We start from the raw sequence: 14,610 nt of genomic DNA, 5'->3' as shown, positions 1-14,610 counted from the left end.
CTCCTTCCCCTGCTGGCGCTTCTGATTCTTCGGCCTCCTGAGTTTTACTCGTAGAAATCGTGTCCAGCACTGCTCGAACGGGTTTGTTGCTCGAGTTGTCGCTGGAAAGTTTGAGTTCTTCCGTGGATCCTGTGGTTTTGTCCCTGTCCTCTTTGCTGCTGCTAGAGTCGCTCCATCCAATGCTGCCTACTCGCTGAGAGGCCGACTCCAAAACCAAGCGAACGTAGCCGTAAGGAGATGGAGAAGAAGCTGCCGGAGCTTCAGCTGGAGGGGATGGCGGCGTGTCTGGTGTTGGAGAGGACGAGGCTGGAATTGGAGAAGAAGGTTTCCGAGTGAAGCTGCTGGCTCGATCCACGGCCGAGTCCCATAAGTTTCTCGCGTAGTTTGTGGACGAGTCGGAGGGCTTGCTTGTTGGGGACTCCTCGGACTTGAACGGGGAGGAGACGAGCTTTTTTGCGTTTTTGGCCATCTCCGAGACCGAGTAGCTCGATTCCTTGCTCCTGCAAAACACAACTCTCTTCTCAGCGACCAAAAAGCCACTTTTCTCTCAAACAGATCGCTGTTTTTGCAAAAAGTAAGAACTCAAACCTGGATGATTGGAGGGCTTGGATCGAAGAGTTGAGACGTTTGATCATTCTCTCAATCACCGGAGGCCCGACTCCTTTGAAATTCTTGACAGTAGCGAGCGCGTCCTTGGCATCCTCAGTGCTGAGCCCCGAGTCGTGAGCGCAATCGCCTACTTGATCCTGGCAAAAGCTCGCACAGTTCGCAGAGAATTCGTCGCCAGGACAGTACCTTGAGAGAAACAATCGCCGGCACAGCCTTGTGGACGTGCTGCTGGACAAAGTAAAGCCCCACGGAAGGCTCGTTCGCCATTTGCTTCACCATGTCCGCCGCCAGATCGTGAGCTGCCAATCGCAAAATCGAATCGAGCTTACAGCGAATTCGGGCATTTACCTTGCTGGAGCGCCTCCCCAAGCTTGGCGTCCATGACTCTCAAAAACCCTAATTTCTGGGGGCATCCCAAGAACCCTAATTTTTGGGCAAAATATTTTATGTGGTAGGGCTTCTTCACAGAAGGGCGAGGAACTCTAGCTTCGCGGTCGCAACCACGCTGGTAAGCTCCGCAGGGATCACCATGAGGCCGTCCAGATCTCTGCGCGCCACCATCAGCGCCAGGCTCTTCTCCCCGGGGAGCTCCCGATTCATGAGCGTCCAGGCCGCGAGCAAATCCGCGACGCCACAGCCAGCCCCGCCGCCGCCCCCGGCCACAGAGAGGACGAGCTTCGGCGGACTCAAGGACGAGGACAGGATCTTCACCAATCTCTACGGGATCCACGACCCTTTCCTCAAGGGCGCCATGGCCAGGGGCGATTGGCACCGCACAAAGGACCTGGTGCTCAAGGGCCCCGACTGGATCGTGAACGAGATGAAGAAGTCTGGATTGAGAGGCCGAGGAGGGGCGGGCTTTCCATCCGGGCTCAAGTGGTCCTTCATGCCAAAGGTCTCGGATGGACGCCCGTCCTACTTGGTGGTGAACGCCGACGAAAGCGAGCCGGGGACTTGCAAGGACAGGGAGATCATGCGGCACGATCCACACAAGCTCGTCGAGGGCTGCTTGATCGCCGGCGTTGGAATGCGAGCGAGAGCCGCGTATATCTACATCCGTGGAGAGTACGTGAACGAGAGGAAGAACTTGGAGCGCGCGGTGAAGGAGGCCTACGCCGCTGGCTACATTGGCAAGAACGCTTGTGGATCCGGCTATGACTTCGACATCCACGTCCACTTTGGAGCCGGAGCTTACATCTGCGGCGAGGAGACCGCGCTGCTCGAGAGCCTCGAGGGGAAGCAAGGGAAGCCGAGGCTCAAGCCGCCGTTTCCAGCCAACGTCGGGCTCTACGGCTGCCCGACCACCGTCACCAACGTCGAGACGGTGGCGGTGTCGCCGACCATCCTCCGCCGGGGGCCCGAGTGGTTCGCGAGCTTTGGCCGGAAGAACAACTCGGGGACGAAGCTCTTCTGCGTGTCGGGGCACGTAAACAAGCCATGCACGGTGGAGGAGGAGATGAGCATCCCGCTCAAGGAGCTGATCGAGCGGCACTGCGGGGGAGTGAGAGGCGGCTGGGACAACTTGCTGGCGATCATCCCCGGGGGATCCTCGGTGCCGCTGCTGCCGAAGAAGATCTGCGACGACGTGCTCATGGACTTTGACGCGCTCAAGGCGGTCCAGTCGGGGCTGGGGACCGCGGCGGTGATCGTCATGGACAAGTCGACGGACGTGGTGGACGCCATCGCCAGGCTCTCGTATTTCTACAAGCACGAGAGCTGCGGCCAGTGCACACCGTGTCGGGAGGGGACGGGGTGGCTGTGGACGCTCATGGAGAGGATGAAAGTCGGGAACGCGTACCTGGAGGAGATTGATATGCTCCAGGAGGTGACCAAGCAGATTGAGGGGCACACCATCTGTGCGCTCGGGGATGCAGCGGCGTGGCCGGTGCAAGGATTGATCCGGCACTTCCGGCCGGAGCTGGAGAGGAGGATTTTGGAGCGTGCCAAGCGCGAGAAGGAGGCGGTGGCTGCCACGGCTTGAGCGAGTGAGAGAGCTGGCTATGGTGGAAGAAGGAAGGACGATTCACACAAGTGACAATGACGAAGAAGAAGTAGCCAGTGGAATAACAAAACGAACTCACAATGTTTTGTATCTATATTGTTGTGTTATACATCACTTATCGAAAGGAATAAGTTATAGGAACCATAGCCTTGCGATCATGTTATATATGATCATAGCAACCATCCTTGCGATCACACTAAGGAAGAAGGATAAGTATTATCATAGACTTGCGATCACGCTATGGAAGAAGGATATAGATCGAGAAGAAAGCTATGGAAGCTTGTTCTTCCAAAATAGTTGTGGTCCTGTGACAATGTACAACAAAAACGTAGGACCATCGCGAAGAGTATCAAAGTAAGAACTGCGGTAGTAAAACTTTCAGCCTGTGCTTAGCAGTCTCTCGTATCGATCCTTTGGAAATAGTTCTCGCAAGAACTTCTTCCACTTGTCCAGGCTCTCCTCCTCGCTCACTGCGGCTGAGTCTTCTTCTTCCTCGTCTTCCTCGTCTGGCGATGGCGAGTGCGAGCTTGAGATCTCGGCCTGGTTCTCAGCGTCGCTCTCGTCGGTGTCTCCCACGGAGACGTGGTCGAAAGTGCCGTAGGACTGCGAGGGAGAGTCGTGAGCGTGGGGGATGTTGAGCGTTTTTGCTCGTTCCATGGCGGCCTTGTATTGTTCCATGTGTTCTTCCTGTATCGAGTGCTGCCGGACCATCTTGTTGGGCGTTGGAGATTGCATTGTCGCTGTTTCTTCCATCAGCTGTATCGAACAAACAAGAGCTTTACTTGGAAGAAAAGAATAGAGAGTTTCACGTACTTCCAAGGCCTTGGCGCCTTCTCTGTGGATCCACACGATGGAGTGATCTGATGTAGCGCTGCTGGACAGAACTATGCGCTCGAATCTCCCGTCCACGGGAACCGCGGTCTTCACAACTGGAGGATATGTTCCACACCTGGTATGATCCAGATGAGAAAGTACACCACGAGAGACGAAAAAGAGAGGAAAACTACCTGCAAACTTTGCGCTCCACTATGTGATAGATTCTTCCGGGAGTGTAGAGCCTTCGGGGATCTTTGAGCATCTTGGCCTCCGAGAGGAAGGTGTCTCGAACGCAAATGATGCAAAGCAAGCACGGCAAGCTTGTAAAAAAAACGAAGAAAGAACTTAGAAACGAGAACATGGAATTAAATTGCTCTCACCAGAAGAGGGACTTGAACATGTCCTCTAGAGGCGTCGCAGTCCTGGGAAGAAAATCATCCTGCATGGAACTTGTATATCTTCTTTCAAGAGACAAACTTAGAGAAGTTTCAATCCTTTACCTGGAGAATCACGGAGTTGATCACGTCGGCGTACCTCACAGCCAGATTCAACGACATGCATCTCGCAGGAGCGATCGCATAGCACCTGATCTTCTCCTTCGCAATGTTTCCCACCAAGTTCCTGTTCTTGACGATCAAAACCGTGAGAAGAGCCGCAACCCCGGATCCCAGCGAGTGCCCCGTGCAAGTGAGCGTGAACGAAGGATTCTCCACAACGAGCTGCTTGAGAAGCTTCACCTCCTTGTTGAGAACCCAGGCCGCCGACTTGAGCAATCCATGGTGGACGTAGCCACCCTCGAACATCTGCTTTCCCAGCTTGTTGTCCAGCAGCACCGCGTAGTCGCTCTCCTTGACGAGATTCAAGCCCCGGATCGCCATGACAATGTCGCAGTTCTCGCGATCCAAGTAGATGAGATAAGGTGGCGCTTTGCCGCGCGTGTCCTTGTAGCTCACTCTCTTTACCACGTCCTGGAGCTTGATTCCATAGCCACCCGGAGGAGCCCAGCGTGGATTCGCGAGGTCTTTCTCGTAAACCGCGAGAACGAGACGACACATGTGTGGAACTGGCTTGAAATCCTCAAACTCAGCCTCGGCCCAGCCTGGAAGTTATAACAAAAGATGAAAGATCACTCTCGAAAGAAGTACGAAATCTCACGCAAAGAAAGCAGAAAAATCAATCACTCAACGAAGAATGAAAGATCACTCTCGAAACTCGAACGAACATTATGAAATCTCACGCAAAGAAAGAAGAAAAATCAGTCACTCCATCGCAAAGAAAGAAGAATGAAAGATCACTCTCGAAAGAACAGTATGAAAGCTCACGCAAAGAAAGAAGGAAAATCAATCACGAATGAAAGATCACTCTCGAAAATAACAGTGCCAAAGAAAGAAAATCAATCACCCTGGATCGCAAAGAATTACCTCGACTATCGTCTTCTCCGGATCGAATGCAGCGCTTCCAAGCCCAGTGCGCACAGCCAGCCAAGTAGACGCACTCGATCACCGGGACTCCGATAATCCCTCCCATTCTCAGCCATGGATTAAATTACCATCGCCTCGTCTCCTTCCTGCCGGATTCGATTGGCCTCCTCCTCCTCCATCAATCCCCCGTGAGCTCTAGCGCCGCCGTGGCACAACCCAGATACGAGAGAGGCGAGATCTCGCCGCCACCGCCGCCGCCACGGCTGCTTCCACTGGATCCTGCCTAGCTCCTCCATACCTGATCGAGCGGGATGGACGCATTCACTCCATGGAGCTCCGATCGATCGAGACGCTGCTCCAGCATGATTCTCGTGAGCGCTCTGGAATATCTCTCTCCGGAAGAAAATTCGCGACCATCCTAATGTTTTAGAAGTTTTAATTAATGTCACGTGTCCACATCCAGTGCACAGTCAACCGACGGCAATGATTCCCAGAAACTATAATCACGAACGAGTAGAATCTATGAAGGAAAAAAACGCTTCATTGAAAACGAAGCTCTTCCCAGCCTTTGCCACAAAAAAGCCGGCCATTTCTTCTTCCCTGCTTGATCTTGCTACTAAAAATCGATCGCTCCACACTACTACTACACTCACTCACCTCGACAATACCAGGCTCGCCACTGGCGGCAGTGGACTTCCAAACATCGCGGAAGAACTCTTGAGCGAGGGGCTGCGAATGGAAGCGTTGGTAGCGGCGGCGCTGCTAGCGATCCTCGGCTTCTTGTTTACGTTGTTCCATCCTTCCTGCTCCATGTCTAGCTCGCAGTCACTCTCCTCCACGCTAGCTTCCTTCGAGTGCTTGCACTTGAGACCGCCGCTGCCACCGCCACCATCGCCACCGCAGGCTTCTTCCTCTTCTCCGCTGCCTCCTCCGGCCTTTCTCTTGCGGCTGGAATCGTCGGACGAGCACCTGGTCAAAAACTTGTCAGCATTATCTTCCTCTTCCCGTAGCTCCTCGGCTGCTTCCACTATGCTTATCATCCGGTCTATGTTTCCTTCCTCATATCTATTCTGATATCTACAACTCTGCGACACCGTCAGCGGGCCCCTGCTGCCGCACACGATTCCCAGGGCCGACACGGCCTCCGGATCGGCCTTCACGTTGCACCACTGGCTGTTTACCCAGTCCCTCGAGACACGAAGATCGGATGTCTTGAAAACCTCTGCGTCACCTTCGTCTAGAAACGAAAACGATACGAAGTCAGCCCGCAGCTAAACGAAATGGAAACAAAGAAAACTCTCACCAGGAAAGTAGACACGAACTTCATTTGCTGTTACCCGGCCGATCACGACTCCTTCCCACCATCCGTCATTCCACCAGACATCAACTGGGGTGCCAAACGAGCAAGCCACAGCTTCCGGGCCAGTCGCGGGACAAGGCCTGAGAGCAGGCCTGCTGTGAGCCCGGATGTTCAGCTTGTCCAACTGTGCTACTTTAGACGTCGACACCCATTCCTGAAACAAGCAACAAAACCAACAGCGTAAAACTACTGCTCAAAAACCAAACTGGATTACCTCGAGATTTTCCTTGCCATCGTCGTCTTGGAGATCATCGTAGCGAACTCTCACGCGCCTGGACGTCTTACCGACGATCACACCTATGAACCAGCACCCCCTCAAACCACTGTCCTGGCAGAGTATCTCAACCTTGTCGCCAACTTCGAAGCTCGCTCTCGTCGGATCCACGTCTGACAACCCATTCCCTTCTCCATCAGTCGTCGGAGTCGAACTATTACTGTGCCCTTTATCAACTCTTCTCCTACGGTACCTTGTCAACCGCGGCCCCCGGCCACCACGATTCTCTTCGTCTTCGTCGTCATCACTAGCCAAGTCCGGCGATCCCCGAGAGGACGAAACACCAAGCGCTGCGAGAGCCTTTTGTTCCCAGTAGCCTTCCACACCGCAGATGTTTAACGGTTTAATCCCGTCGTTGTCAAACTGCCTCGAACAAACGTGAATGAGCTCCCGGGAATCGGGAAGAAACAGCGGGCATTTCTCGAAGTGCTCGGGTGCCAGAACTGTAGCAAGGCCATCTACACATTCAACACTAATTACTTGCGGAAACTGAGTAAAAAACACCTCTCGCGGATGAGGTGGCGGGGCTGGGATTTTGCAAGCCAGCTCGCTGGTCTTATGAAACCATCGAACACGGAGCTTCTTCCTCAGCTTTTTATCCTCGTACATGTCCTCTATGTACGCAATATGGTGCTCGTTCTCCTCGGACATCACAAAAACAAAGCTTTTCACCTACGTACAAGCAAGCACCCTTGTCAAAAAGAAACGCAGAAAGTATATCAGAATAACACCCACTGCTATTGTAATTCCGTTCCTTCGAAAGGACTTGTAATGCTTCAAGCGCTTGCGACAAGTCCAGCTCGATCCCACCCAGAAAACGTTCGTCACGGACTTCTTCGAGTCCTGTAAAACAACTATATGAGCAAAGCCCAGCAATCAAAGCAGTGTAACTTACATGAAGACGCTTCCCACCATCTGGACTGTCTTCCGTGGCAGCAGTCTCAACTGGACAATGCAATCGTGTTAGAGAACAACCAACAAAGGAAGCAAAAGACGAAAGCGCTACCTGAGACGTGAGAATTCGAGCGACAAGGAGAGGACGTACGAGACTTCGATAGCAAAGAGGAGAGCCAGTCCACAACTTCGCGACGAGCACGCCACTTGAAAGCCGCGGTGGTGCTCTTGTCCAGCCCAGCAAGCGGGAGAAAATCGTCGCACACCACATACACCATATGCCGGACGCTGCGCTCGGTGCCCACCACCGCCAGGGTCGCCTGCCCCTGGCGATCCTTTAGATAGTAGTGCACGACCCTGCTCCCACGGTCATTGGAAACAAACGTCTCCTCCCACTCCACGAATCGCCCAGGACCGCTGCCGAGGGGCGATCCAGAGCCATGCATGGCGGAGTGGAAATCACAGCATCAATTGGAAGGTGTGGGAGCGGAGCGGTTGCTGGCTTGCTTGGACCCTAACGAACCCCTACAACGATCGCGGAGAACCCCCAGACCACCATTCCGGGCGCCACCACCAGAGCCAATCGCCGCCAAATCTCCTCGTCGAGCTCCTCGCTGCCCCCGCGGCGCCGCCGATTGCCGATAATCCGAGCGCCGCTACTCGTGACACCCCCGCTGCTGTCGCTGTACGCATCGTCCCCTTCCCCGATCGAGCACAAACCCTAGGCGCTGGCCGAGCCCTAAAAACACACACTGTGAGGCGCGTCCATAGCCAAAAGCATGAGATTGCGTTGACGGGTACGGAAGTGTAAGGTGGAGCGCGCCGTCCGCGTGGAAATTTTGGATTTGGGGTTCGAATCTCGCCAAAACTGGCGCGAATATTTAGGGTAAGAGACCTCTAGTTTAAATTCAAACTTTAAATTTTAAATGCTTGCTACTCTTTCTTCAAACTTTCCACAAACACCTGGAAGGCCCTGTGATCCAAGCTCTCTCTCACCTTGTTCTTGAGCGATCGAGCTCTCTCGCGAAGATCATCGCTCTCCATCACCTGGCGCACAGCGCGCTCGATTTCCCCGCTCTCGGCGATCCCCTCCCTGTTCTCGCGGATGTCCACGCCGATCCGGAGGCCGTCCACCACGAACCGGCAAATCGCTGGCTGATCCGCGACGAATGGCCAGCACAAGAGCGGTACCCCCGCTACTGATATGCTCTCGGTCACCGAATTCCAGCCGCAGTGTGTCAGGAATCCTCCCACAGCTGGATGCGAGAGGATGAGATGCTGCGGCGCCCATTCCGGAATGATCAGCCCACGCTCGCTGGTCCTCTCCTGGAATCCCTTCGGAAGAACACACGCCAGGAACTTCTCGGTATCGGCCCCGGGGTCGGGGACTGGGAGCACCCATAAAAAGGCCTTTTTGCTCGACTCGAGAGCCAAAGCTAGCTCGGACATCTGCTTCTCCACGATCCCGATCCAGCTCCCGAAGCTGATGTAGAGCACTGACGATTTTTCCTGCTTGTTGAGCCACGCCTCGCACTGAAGATCGCGGGAACTCTGGAGGAACGTCGACTTGCGGAACTTATCAGCGTTTGCTTTGATCTGAGACTGATCGAGCAGATGTTCTGGAATGAGAGGCCCAACCGGAAACAGCTTGATCTCCGGATACACGGCTCGCACTGCGTCGATCACCTTTCCTTCGAGCTCGTAGCAAGTGTTGAGAAGAATCCCTTTGCAGCCCAGTAGAAACCGCCTGTAGCTTTCTCCCCCGGCGAAGAAGGTGTCACTCTTATCCTTGTGCTCTTTGGAAACCTCGTTCCACTTTAGCGGTGGAAGTCCGGGGACTCTGATGACACCTTCCTTCTCGGCCTCCATAGCCAGTGTCTCCAAGCTTTTACCTTCCTTGTTCGCGTTGAGGTGCAAACCGATAGCCAAGTGTGATGCCGCGGCTGTGTAGAGGACATATCTGGGAATCCGGAGCTCGTCTATCACTGATGTCGTCCAAGGAAGGAGAAGATCGACTACTACTGCCGATGGTGAAACTGTAGAAGGATCTTCTAGCATTTCCCGAAGGAAATCCCGGAGAGGGCCCTCGAAAGTGCCAAAGTGAACGCTGTTGGTCTGAGACTTGCGAATGCCCGGCATGGTGATCGTCGCTGGTAGCTGGAGGCCCGGAGTGGGAAGAGTTGCCAACTTTATGTCCAGGCCTTCAATAGCCGATGAAGTGACCATAGCGAGAACCGACTTCGAAGGGAAGAGCAGTGTCACCGAGACCCCAAGCTTGGCGAGCTGCTTCGCCAGATTCATGAAGGGATTGATATGTCCCTTCCCTTGGAAAGTGAAGAGAACTACATGAGCTTTGCTGTCGCTGCTGCTCCTCTCGATCGGCATTTTCCTTTCTTAATCGAGACCGAAGGATCCAAGAACACTGAGCTCGTTCGCTACCTGAAAGAATGTTTATGGAAGTGTGATAAAAAGAGCCTTATCTCACGGGGTTCCTGAGAAATTTAAGGCACCGAAACTGTGACAGAGCACTCTCTGGATCATTATCATAAATGCCACCTGCTTATCAGCCGAAGCTTCGATTGGTTATAGCTAAAATAGAAACTTACCTTAGCTGAGGAGAGTCAGGCTGATTACGTGCTCAATATCTCCCAGGCTTAACTTGTAATCACCGTGGACAAGAACTTTCGTCCCCGCCTCGTTCGTCAGGCCGAGGTCCTTGCAGGTATCGACATCAAACTCCACTTTCGCACACCGTCCTGCTATTAAATGCTGCCTCTTGAAAGAAATTAGCTGCTTCCTGGGAGGCGATAGGCTGCTACTCGCAGCTGGCGGGATGGCGTACAGGAGCGAGATATGGTCGCTATCTCGTGTCCCTGTGTTGCTGATGTAGGCTACCACTTTAAAAGCCAGAGCCTCGCACCCAGTGTAGTCTATAGGAAAGTGTCGGGCTCCGTCTTCACGAAGAGGTGTTCGAATTGCCACAGTGTTACGAGCGGTGATGTTACTCGGCGCGGAAAAGTTTGTGTAGGTGAAGTTGGTGTAGCTCAAGCCGTGGCCAAATTCATAGACGTTTTCTCCGGTGTAGAAGCGATAAGTTCTGCCGGGAAATCCTGTTGAAGTGTTTGGACGCAAATGCATGTTGAGTATTGAAACATGTTCTGCGAAAGCCTGAGGATACCAAGTCATAGGAAGCCTTCCAGCTACAAAAAAAAATTATAATTCAAAAAAGAGTTCCATGGAAACTCGCTTAAGAATATAAGGAGCCGTACCTGGATTGTGATCTCCAAATATCACTCGTGCTATCGCTTTGCCTCCCGCCTCACCGGGATATCCCACCCATAAGACGCTTGATATCTTGCAATTCCCTTTTGCGAAGGTTACGTCTATAGGCCCGCCAGACATAACCACGAGAATAACAGGTCCCTTTGCAACCTTGGAAACTTCTAGCACCAAATCCTGTTGATATCCCGGGAGGAGCAAGCTCGTTCTATCAAGGCCTTCTCTTTCTTGGTCCTTGTCTAGTCCAACGACGATAACGACAGCATCAGAGTTTTCTGCGGCTCTCACAGCGGCCAAGAAGAGCGTAGTGTCGTTGCACATAATGTCTTTACAGCCAGGCTCAAAAACGACGCCCTTGGTGTATTCCTGAAGTCCTTGGAAAGGTGTGATGTACTGACACGGAACACCTGAAATGACAAAGCTTGTAGAAAAGCAATATGTAAAGTTTAAGTCGCGTACCAGCATAATTCCCCAGCATCGTCTCAGTTGCGTTTCCGCTTGGACCTATCACGGCTATAGTCATCAAATCATTTCTCGGAAATGGTAGCACGTTTCCTGAATTTTTTAGTAGCACGATTCCTTGCTCAGCAGCTTCGAGAGATAACTGCCGATGTTCTCGGGTGCAAACAGCGTCAGGTCCAATCGAGTTATACGTTTCACCACTATTTCCGTCAAAGAGACCAAGCCTCATGCGCACTGTCATAACATTCGACAGAGCTCGATCTACTGCCGCTTCTGTCACCTTTCCTTGTTCAATGGCAGCAGCAGTGTGTCTGAGAAGAAACGTTCCGCAATTCAAATCCATTCCTGGAACAATGTAGGACGAAGGTATGCCGACAAAGAGTTTAAGACTTTTATTCGTTACCCGCTGATAGCACATCGGCGACAGCATCTTCTGCTGTGGTTGTGTAGTTTATATATTCATAAAGAAGTGCAACTGCATCACAGTCTGAAACAATGTATCTGACGGAAGAAAAAAGACATGAAAAATACATTAGTCAGTTACATGATCACATACCCTTCAAATCCCCAGGAATTCCTGACTGTTTCTGTAAGAAATGTATAGTCCGCACAGCTTGGAACTCCGTTCACTCTGTTGTAAGAGCACATGAGTCCGCTAGCTTGGCCATCAACGATGCAGCTTCTGAAAGGTGGATCAAACGTATCTTGCAAATCCTGAACAGTTACCTGTTTTAAAACGCATTAACTCGGAACAAAGGTGGAAAGAATTAACTTCAAGCAGTTCATTTTACCTGTGCATTAAAGTGAAAACAATCTGTACCTTCAGATTTTTCCATGTCGTATGCCGTGAAATGCTTGCAGCATGATGAAACCTTCAGCCTCGTAGGCCTTCTTTGCATGGTACTTATCGCTGTGCCTTCATCGTAGTCACCCTCTTGCAAGCCCCGCACAAAGTAAGCAGCGTACTTGCTCGAGAGTAACGGATCTTCTCCAGGGGTCTCCTGGCCTCTTCCCCATCTTGGATCCCGGAAGATGTTTATATTTGGACTCCAAAACGTGAGACCTGACCTTCCGGCATTGTACATTGCGATGGCCTCGATCGATATAGCCTGCCAAGAAACTAAACGTCAAGCTTACATGCAAAACAAACCGAACAAACAAAACGCTCACAAGCAAACCTCGAGATAGAAACGAGTAACGGCATTCGAATCATCAACCATGTCACTAGAAAACAAAGAGCTGCATGAATACTTAATCGAGTAAGAATCTCCACGCGAGAAAGAAGAAACAAAACCAATGAATCAATCGCGAGCAAGACCGTAAAAATCTCCACGCGAGGAAGAAGAAACAAAATCAATGAATCAATCGCGAGCAAGAAACTAGACATCTCTAAGCGAGAAAGAAGAAACAAAACCAATGAATCAATCCCGAGCAAGAACGTAAACATCTCCACGCGAGGAAGAAGAAACAAAATCAATCAATCAATCGCGAGCAAGAAAGTAAAAATCTACACGCGAGAAAGAAGAAACAGAATCAATCAATCACTCAATCGCGAGCAAGAAAAACTCCATGGAAAACAACCAACATTCAAGCCAGAATCCTTTTATCGTACCTGGGCGATTTTGTTCCATAACGAGGAATTAAACGAGGCCACAGTGAGAATAACCTGAGGGAAGCTCGTCGCCGAAGGAACAGGGGCGGCGAATTTGACTCCTGGGCTCTCCGCAACGCCATGGAGAGCTTCTTCCCACCACTGGTAGCCTGGAATTCCCAGCCGAGGAATCCCCGACGCATTGCTCACAATTTGCGCAATCTTCTCGGAGAGATTCATGCGCCCGACCAGATCCGCCACTCGATCCGGCACGGGAAGCGATACATCACAGAAGGGAAACGAAGAGGACCTGGAGTCTGTGCAAGCCGCTCCAGCTCCACCCCTGGATTCGGCTGGCGCCCACGCGATCGAGAAGAAGAAGAGGAGCGCAAGCATCGCAAATGCAAATAAAAGATAAGAACCCTACATTGTGGAGTGAAAATGGCGGTACTAATTTGAACTGTTGGAAAAAGCGCTTAGGGTTTATTGAAGAGCGCGAGGGAGGGAGGTATGGACGCGGCGATGGATCTTATACGACGAATGCCGCCGGCGGAGGTGGAAATGGCGCTGGCGTCGCTGCTCGTCCTCCTGCCGGACCATTCCGCCGATCTTCTCTCCAAAGTCGATCAGCCACTCCAGGTTTGCTCCAAAGGCGAAATCTTTGCGACTCTATCTTCTGTGATCGTCGTCTAGGAAGCGTGGGATGATGAATCTGGGCGACAGTATCTCTTGTGCGACTATAATCGAGACGGGGATTCTTACAGGTGCTATACTTCTCGGGCTTTTTATGTTCTAGATGGTGTTTTACAGGTCTCCTTGGTCTAACAAATACGATCCTCCTCTCGAAGATGGAGCAATGCCCTCGGAGAAGCTCCGTGAGCTGGAAGTGGAAGCAAACGAAGTTTTTGCGATCTATCGTGACCAGTGAGTTGATCGTGTTTTCTTTCTGGAAAAGTGGTCTTCCAAATTCTTTCTCGTAGGTACTATGAAGGTGGCACTTCATCAGTGTATATGTGGGAAACCGAGGAAAATGGTGGCTTTGCGGCTTGTTTTCTTGTGAAGAAAGGTCGATAATCTTGTTTATTGTCACTTCCTTTTAATACTTGTTTGTCTCAGATGGCTCGCGAAAGGGAGAAGGACGTCGAGGACTCTTAGATCACGGGCTGTGGGATGCTATTCACATTATTGAGGTAGTTGTTCTCCATCTTTTCGTTGCCTTAACAGCTCTGTTTTTTTTTTTTTTTTTTACCTTTTTGGAGGTGTCTGAAGAGGAAGGAGAAGCCCACTACTGTCTTACAAGCACAGTGATGCTTTCTTTCACAACGAAAGACGATCCATCTATGTCTTTTGGTCTATCTGGCTCTATCGTTCGACAGGTTTGCAAAGACTCACTTGCCAGAGAGATGATGATTGAAATTGAAATTGAATGTGCACAGATGGAGGCTGATTTTCCCTCGACAGAAGGCCACCTTGGAAACATGGGTAGAATGATCGAGGATATGGAAAGCAAACTGAGAAACGGCTTGGACCAGGTATCACAGATATTTCTCACCGATGCATCCTCCCAACTAGCGATTTTTCCAGGTGTACTTCGGGAAAACGAAAGAAGTTGTTTTTACAATGCGAGAACCTTTGGAAATCCTGACAGCAACATCGGCCACTGGCCAGAGCTTGCAACAAGCTGTTGTAGGCGACATAGTTCGCAGACGCTCGGTTCATTGACGTACCTCGTTCTTATCCACGGTAACGTTTTCTTTCTTTTCATTTTTCATGACCATCGAACACTTTCTCTTCTCACGAACATCAAACAGGAGCTCAACTGGACTGGACTGTTTCAGGACAGTGATATATCACAGGCTATAGGTGACAATGCGGAATATTACAAGAGGAGGAGGTGTACGA

At 51.5% G+C, this 14,610-nt stretch overlaps 6 protein-coding genes across 7 annotated transcripts; 2 read left to right on the top strand and 4 right to left on the bottom strand.

Annotated features, from left to right (window-relative positions):
* The first annotated feature begins 1,080 nt into the window (after nt 1–1,080).
* LOC9637883 (NADH dehydrogenase [ubiquinone] flavoprotein 1, mitochondrial) lies at nt 1,081–2,752 on the top strand. The gene has a single exon (XM_002975149.2). The coding sequence runs from the start codon at nt 1,139–1,141 to the stop codon at nt 2,588–2,590; it is 1,452 nt and encodes a 483-aa protein (XP_002975195.2). The 5' UTR covers nt 1,081–1,138; the 3' UTR covers nt 2,591–2,752.
* A 100-nt stretch (nt 2,753–2,852) lies between these two features.
* Nucleotides 2,853–5,250, bottom strand: LOC9637882. Its single transcript, XM_002974965.2, has 6 exons — nt 4,849–5,250; nt 3,928–4,526; nt 3,808–3,866; nt 3,619–3,747; nt 3,425–3,560; nt 2,853–3,367 (listed from the first exon to the last, which is right to left on the bottom strand). The coding sequence occupies exons 1-6, from the start codon at nt 4,952–4,954 to the stop codon at nt 2,990–2,992; spliced, it is 1,407 nt and encodes a 468-aa protein (XP_002975011.1). The 5' UTR covers nt 4,955–5,250; the 3' UTR covers nt 2,853–2,989.
* Nucleotides 5,251–5,371: 121 nt separating this feature from the next.
* On the bottom strand, nt 5,372–8,134 carry LOC9637881. Its single transcript, XM_024680086.1, has 6 exons — nt 7,489–8,134; nt 7,378–7,427; nt 7,218–7,325; nt 6,423–7,154; nt 6,152–6,362; nt 5,372–6,085 (listed from the first exon to the last, which is right to left on the bottom strand). Exons 1-6 carry the CDS (start codon nt 7,820–7,822, stop codon nt 5,502–5,504), a joined length of 2,019 nt encoding a protein of 672 aa, XP_024535854.1. The 5' UTR covers nt 7,823–8,134; the 3' UTR covers nt 5,372–5,501.
* Nucleotides 8,135–8,256: 122 nt separating this feature from the next.
* On the bottom strand, nt 8,257–9,788 carry LOC9637880 (UDP-glycosyltransferase 85A3). Its single transcript, XM_024679880.1, has one exon. The coding sequence runs from the start codon at nt 9,759–9,761 to the stop codon at nt 8,310–8,312; it is 1,452 nt and encodes a 483-aa protein (XP_024535648.1). The 5' UTR covers nt 9,762–9,788; the 3' UTR covers nt 8,257–8,309.
* A 19-nt stretch (nt 9,789–9,807) lies between these two features.
* LOC9629055 (probable beta-D-xylosidase 2) lies at nt 9,808–13,150 on the bottom strand. Of its 2 annotated transcripts, XM_024679879.1 has the most exons (9): nt 12,730–13,023; nt 12,296–12,356; nt 11,909–12,226; nt 11,674–11,843; nt 11,521–11,618; nt 11,115–11,462; nt 10,646–11,062; nt 9,983–10,576; nt 9,808–9,932 (listed from the first exon to the last, which is right to left on the bottom strand). In XM_024679879.1, the coding sequence occupies exons 1-8, from the start codon at nt 12,909–12,911 to the stop codon at nt 9,984–9,986; spliced, it is 2,187 nt and encodes a 728-aa protein (XP_024535647.1). In that variant the 5' UTR covers nt 12,912–13,023; the 3' UTR covers nt 9,808–9,932; nt 9,983. The 2 variants fall into 2 exon arrangements, with proteins under 2 accessions (XP_024535647.1, XP_002975008.1); XM_002974962.2 differs by lacking the exon at nt 12,296–12,356 and having other exon boundaries at nt 12,730–13,150.
* Nucleotides 13,151–13,177: 27 nt separating this feature from the next.
* Nucleotides 13,178–14,604, top strand: LOC9637879 (probable F-actin-capping protein subunit beta). The gene is made up of 9 exons (XM_024679883.1): nt 13,178–13,347; nt 13,402–13,472; nt 13,519–13,632; nt 13,689–13,774; nt 13,825–13,898; nt 13,968–14,084; nt 14,145–14,240; nt 14,293–14,451; nt 14,520–14,604. Exons 1-8 carry the CDS (start codon nt 13,219–13,221, stop codon nt 14,428–14,430), a joined length of 825 nt encoding a protein of 274 aa, XP_024535651.1. The 5' UTR covers nt 13,178–13,218; the 3' UTR covers nt 14,431–14,451; nt 14,520–14,604.
* Nucleotides 14,605–14,610: the final 6 nt, after the last annotated feature.

This window comes from Selaginella moellendorffii, unplaced genomic scaffold (assembly GCF_000143415.4).
Source record: "Selaginella moellendorffii unplaced genomic scaffold, v1.0 SELMOscaffold_26, whole genome shotgun sequence".
NCBI classification, from domain to species: Eukaryota; Viridiplantae; Streptophyta; class Lycopodiopsida; order Selaginellales; family Selaginellaceae; genus Selaginella; species Selaginella moellendorffii.
The sequence above is the reverse complement of the archived record's forward strand: the minus strand, read 5'-3'. Positions and strand labels throughout refer to the sequence as shown.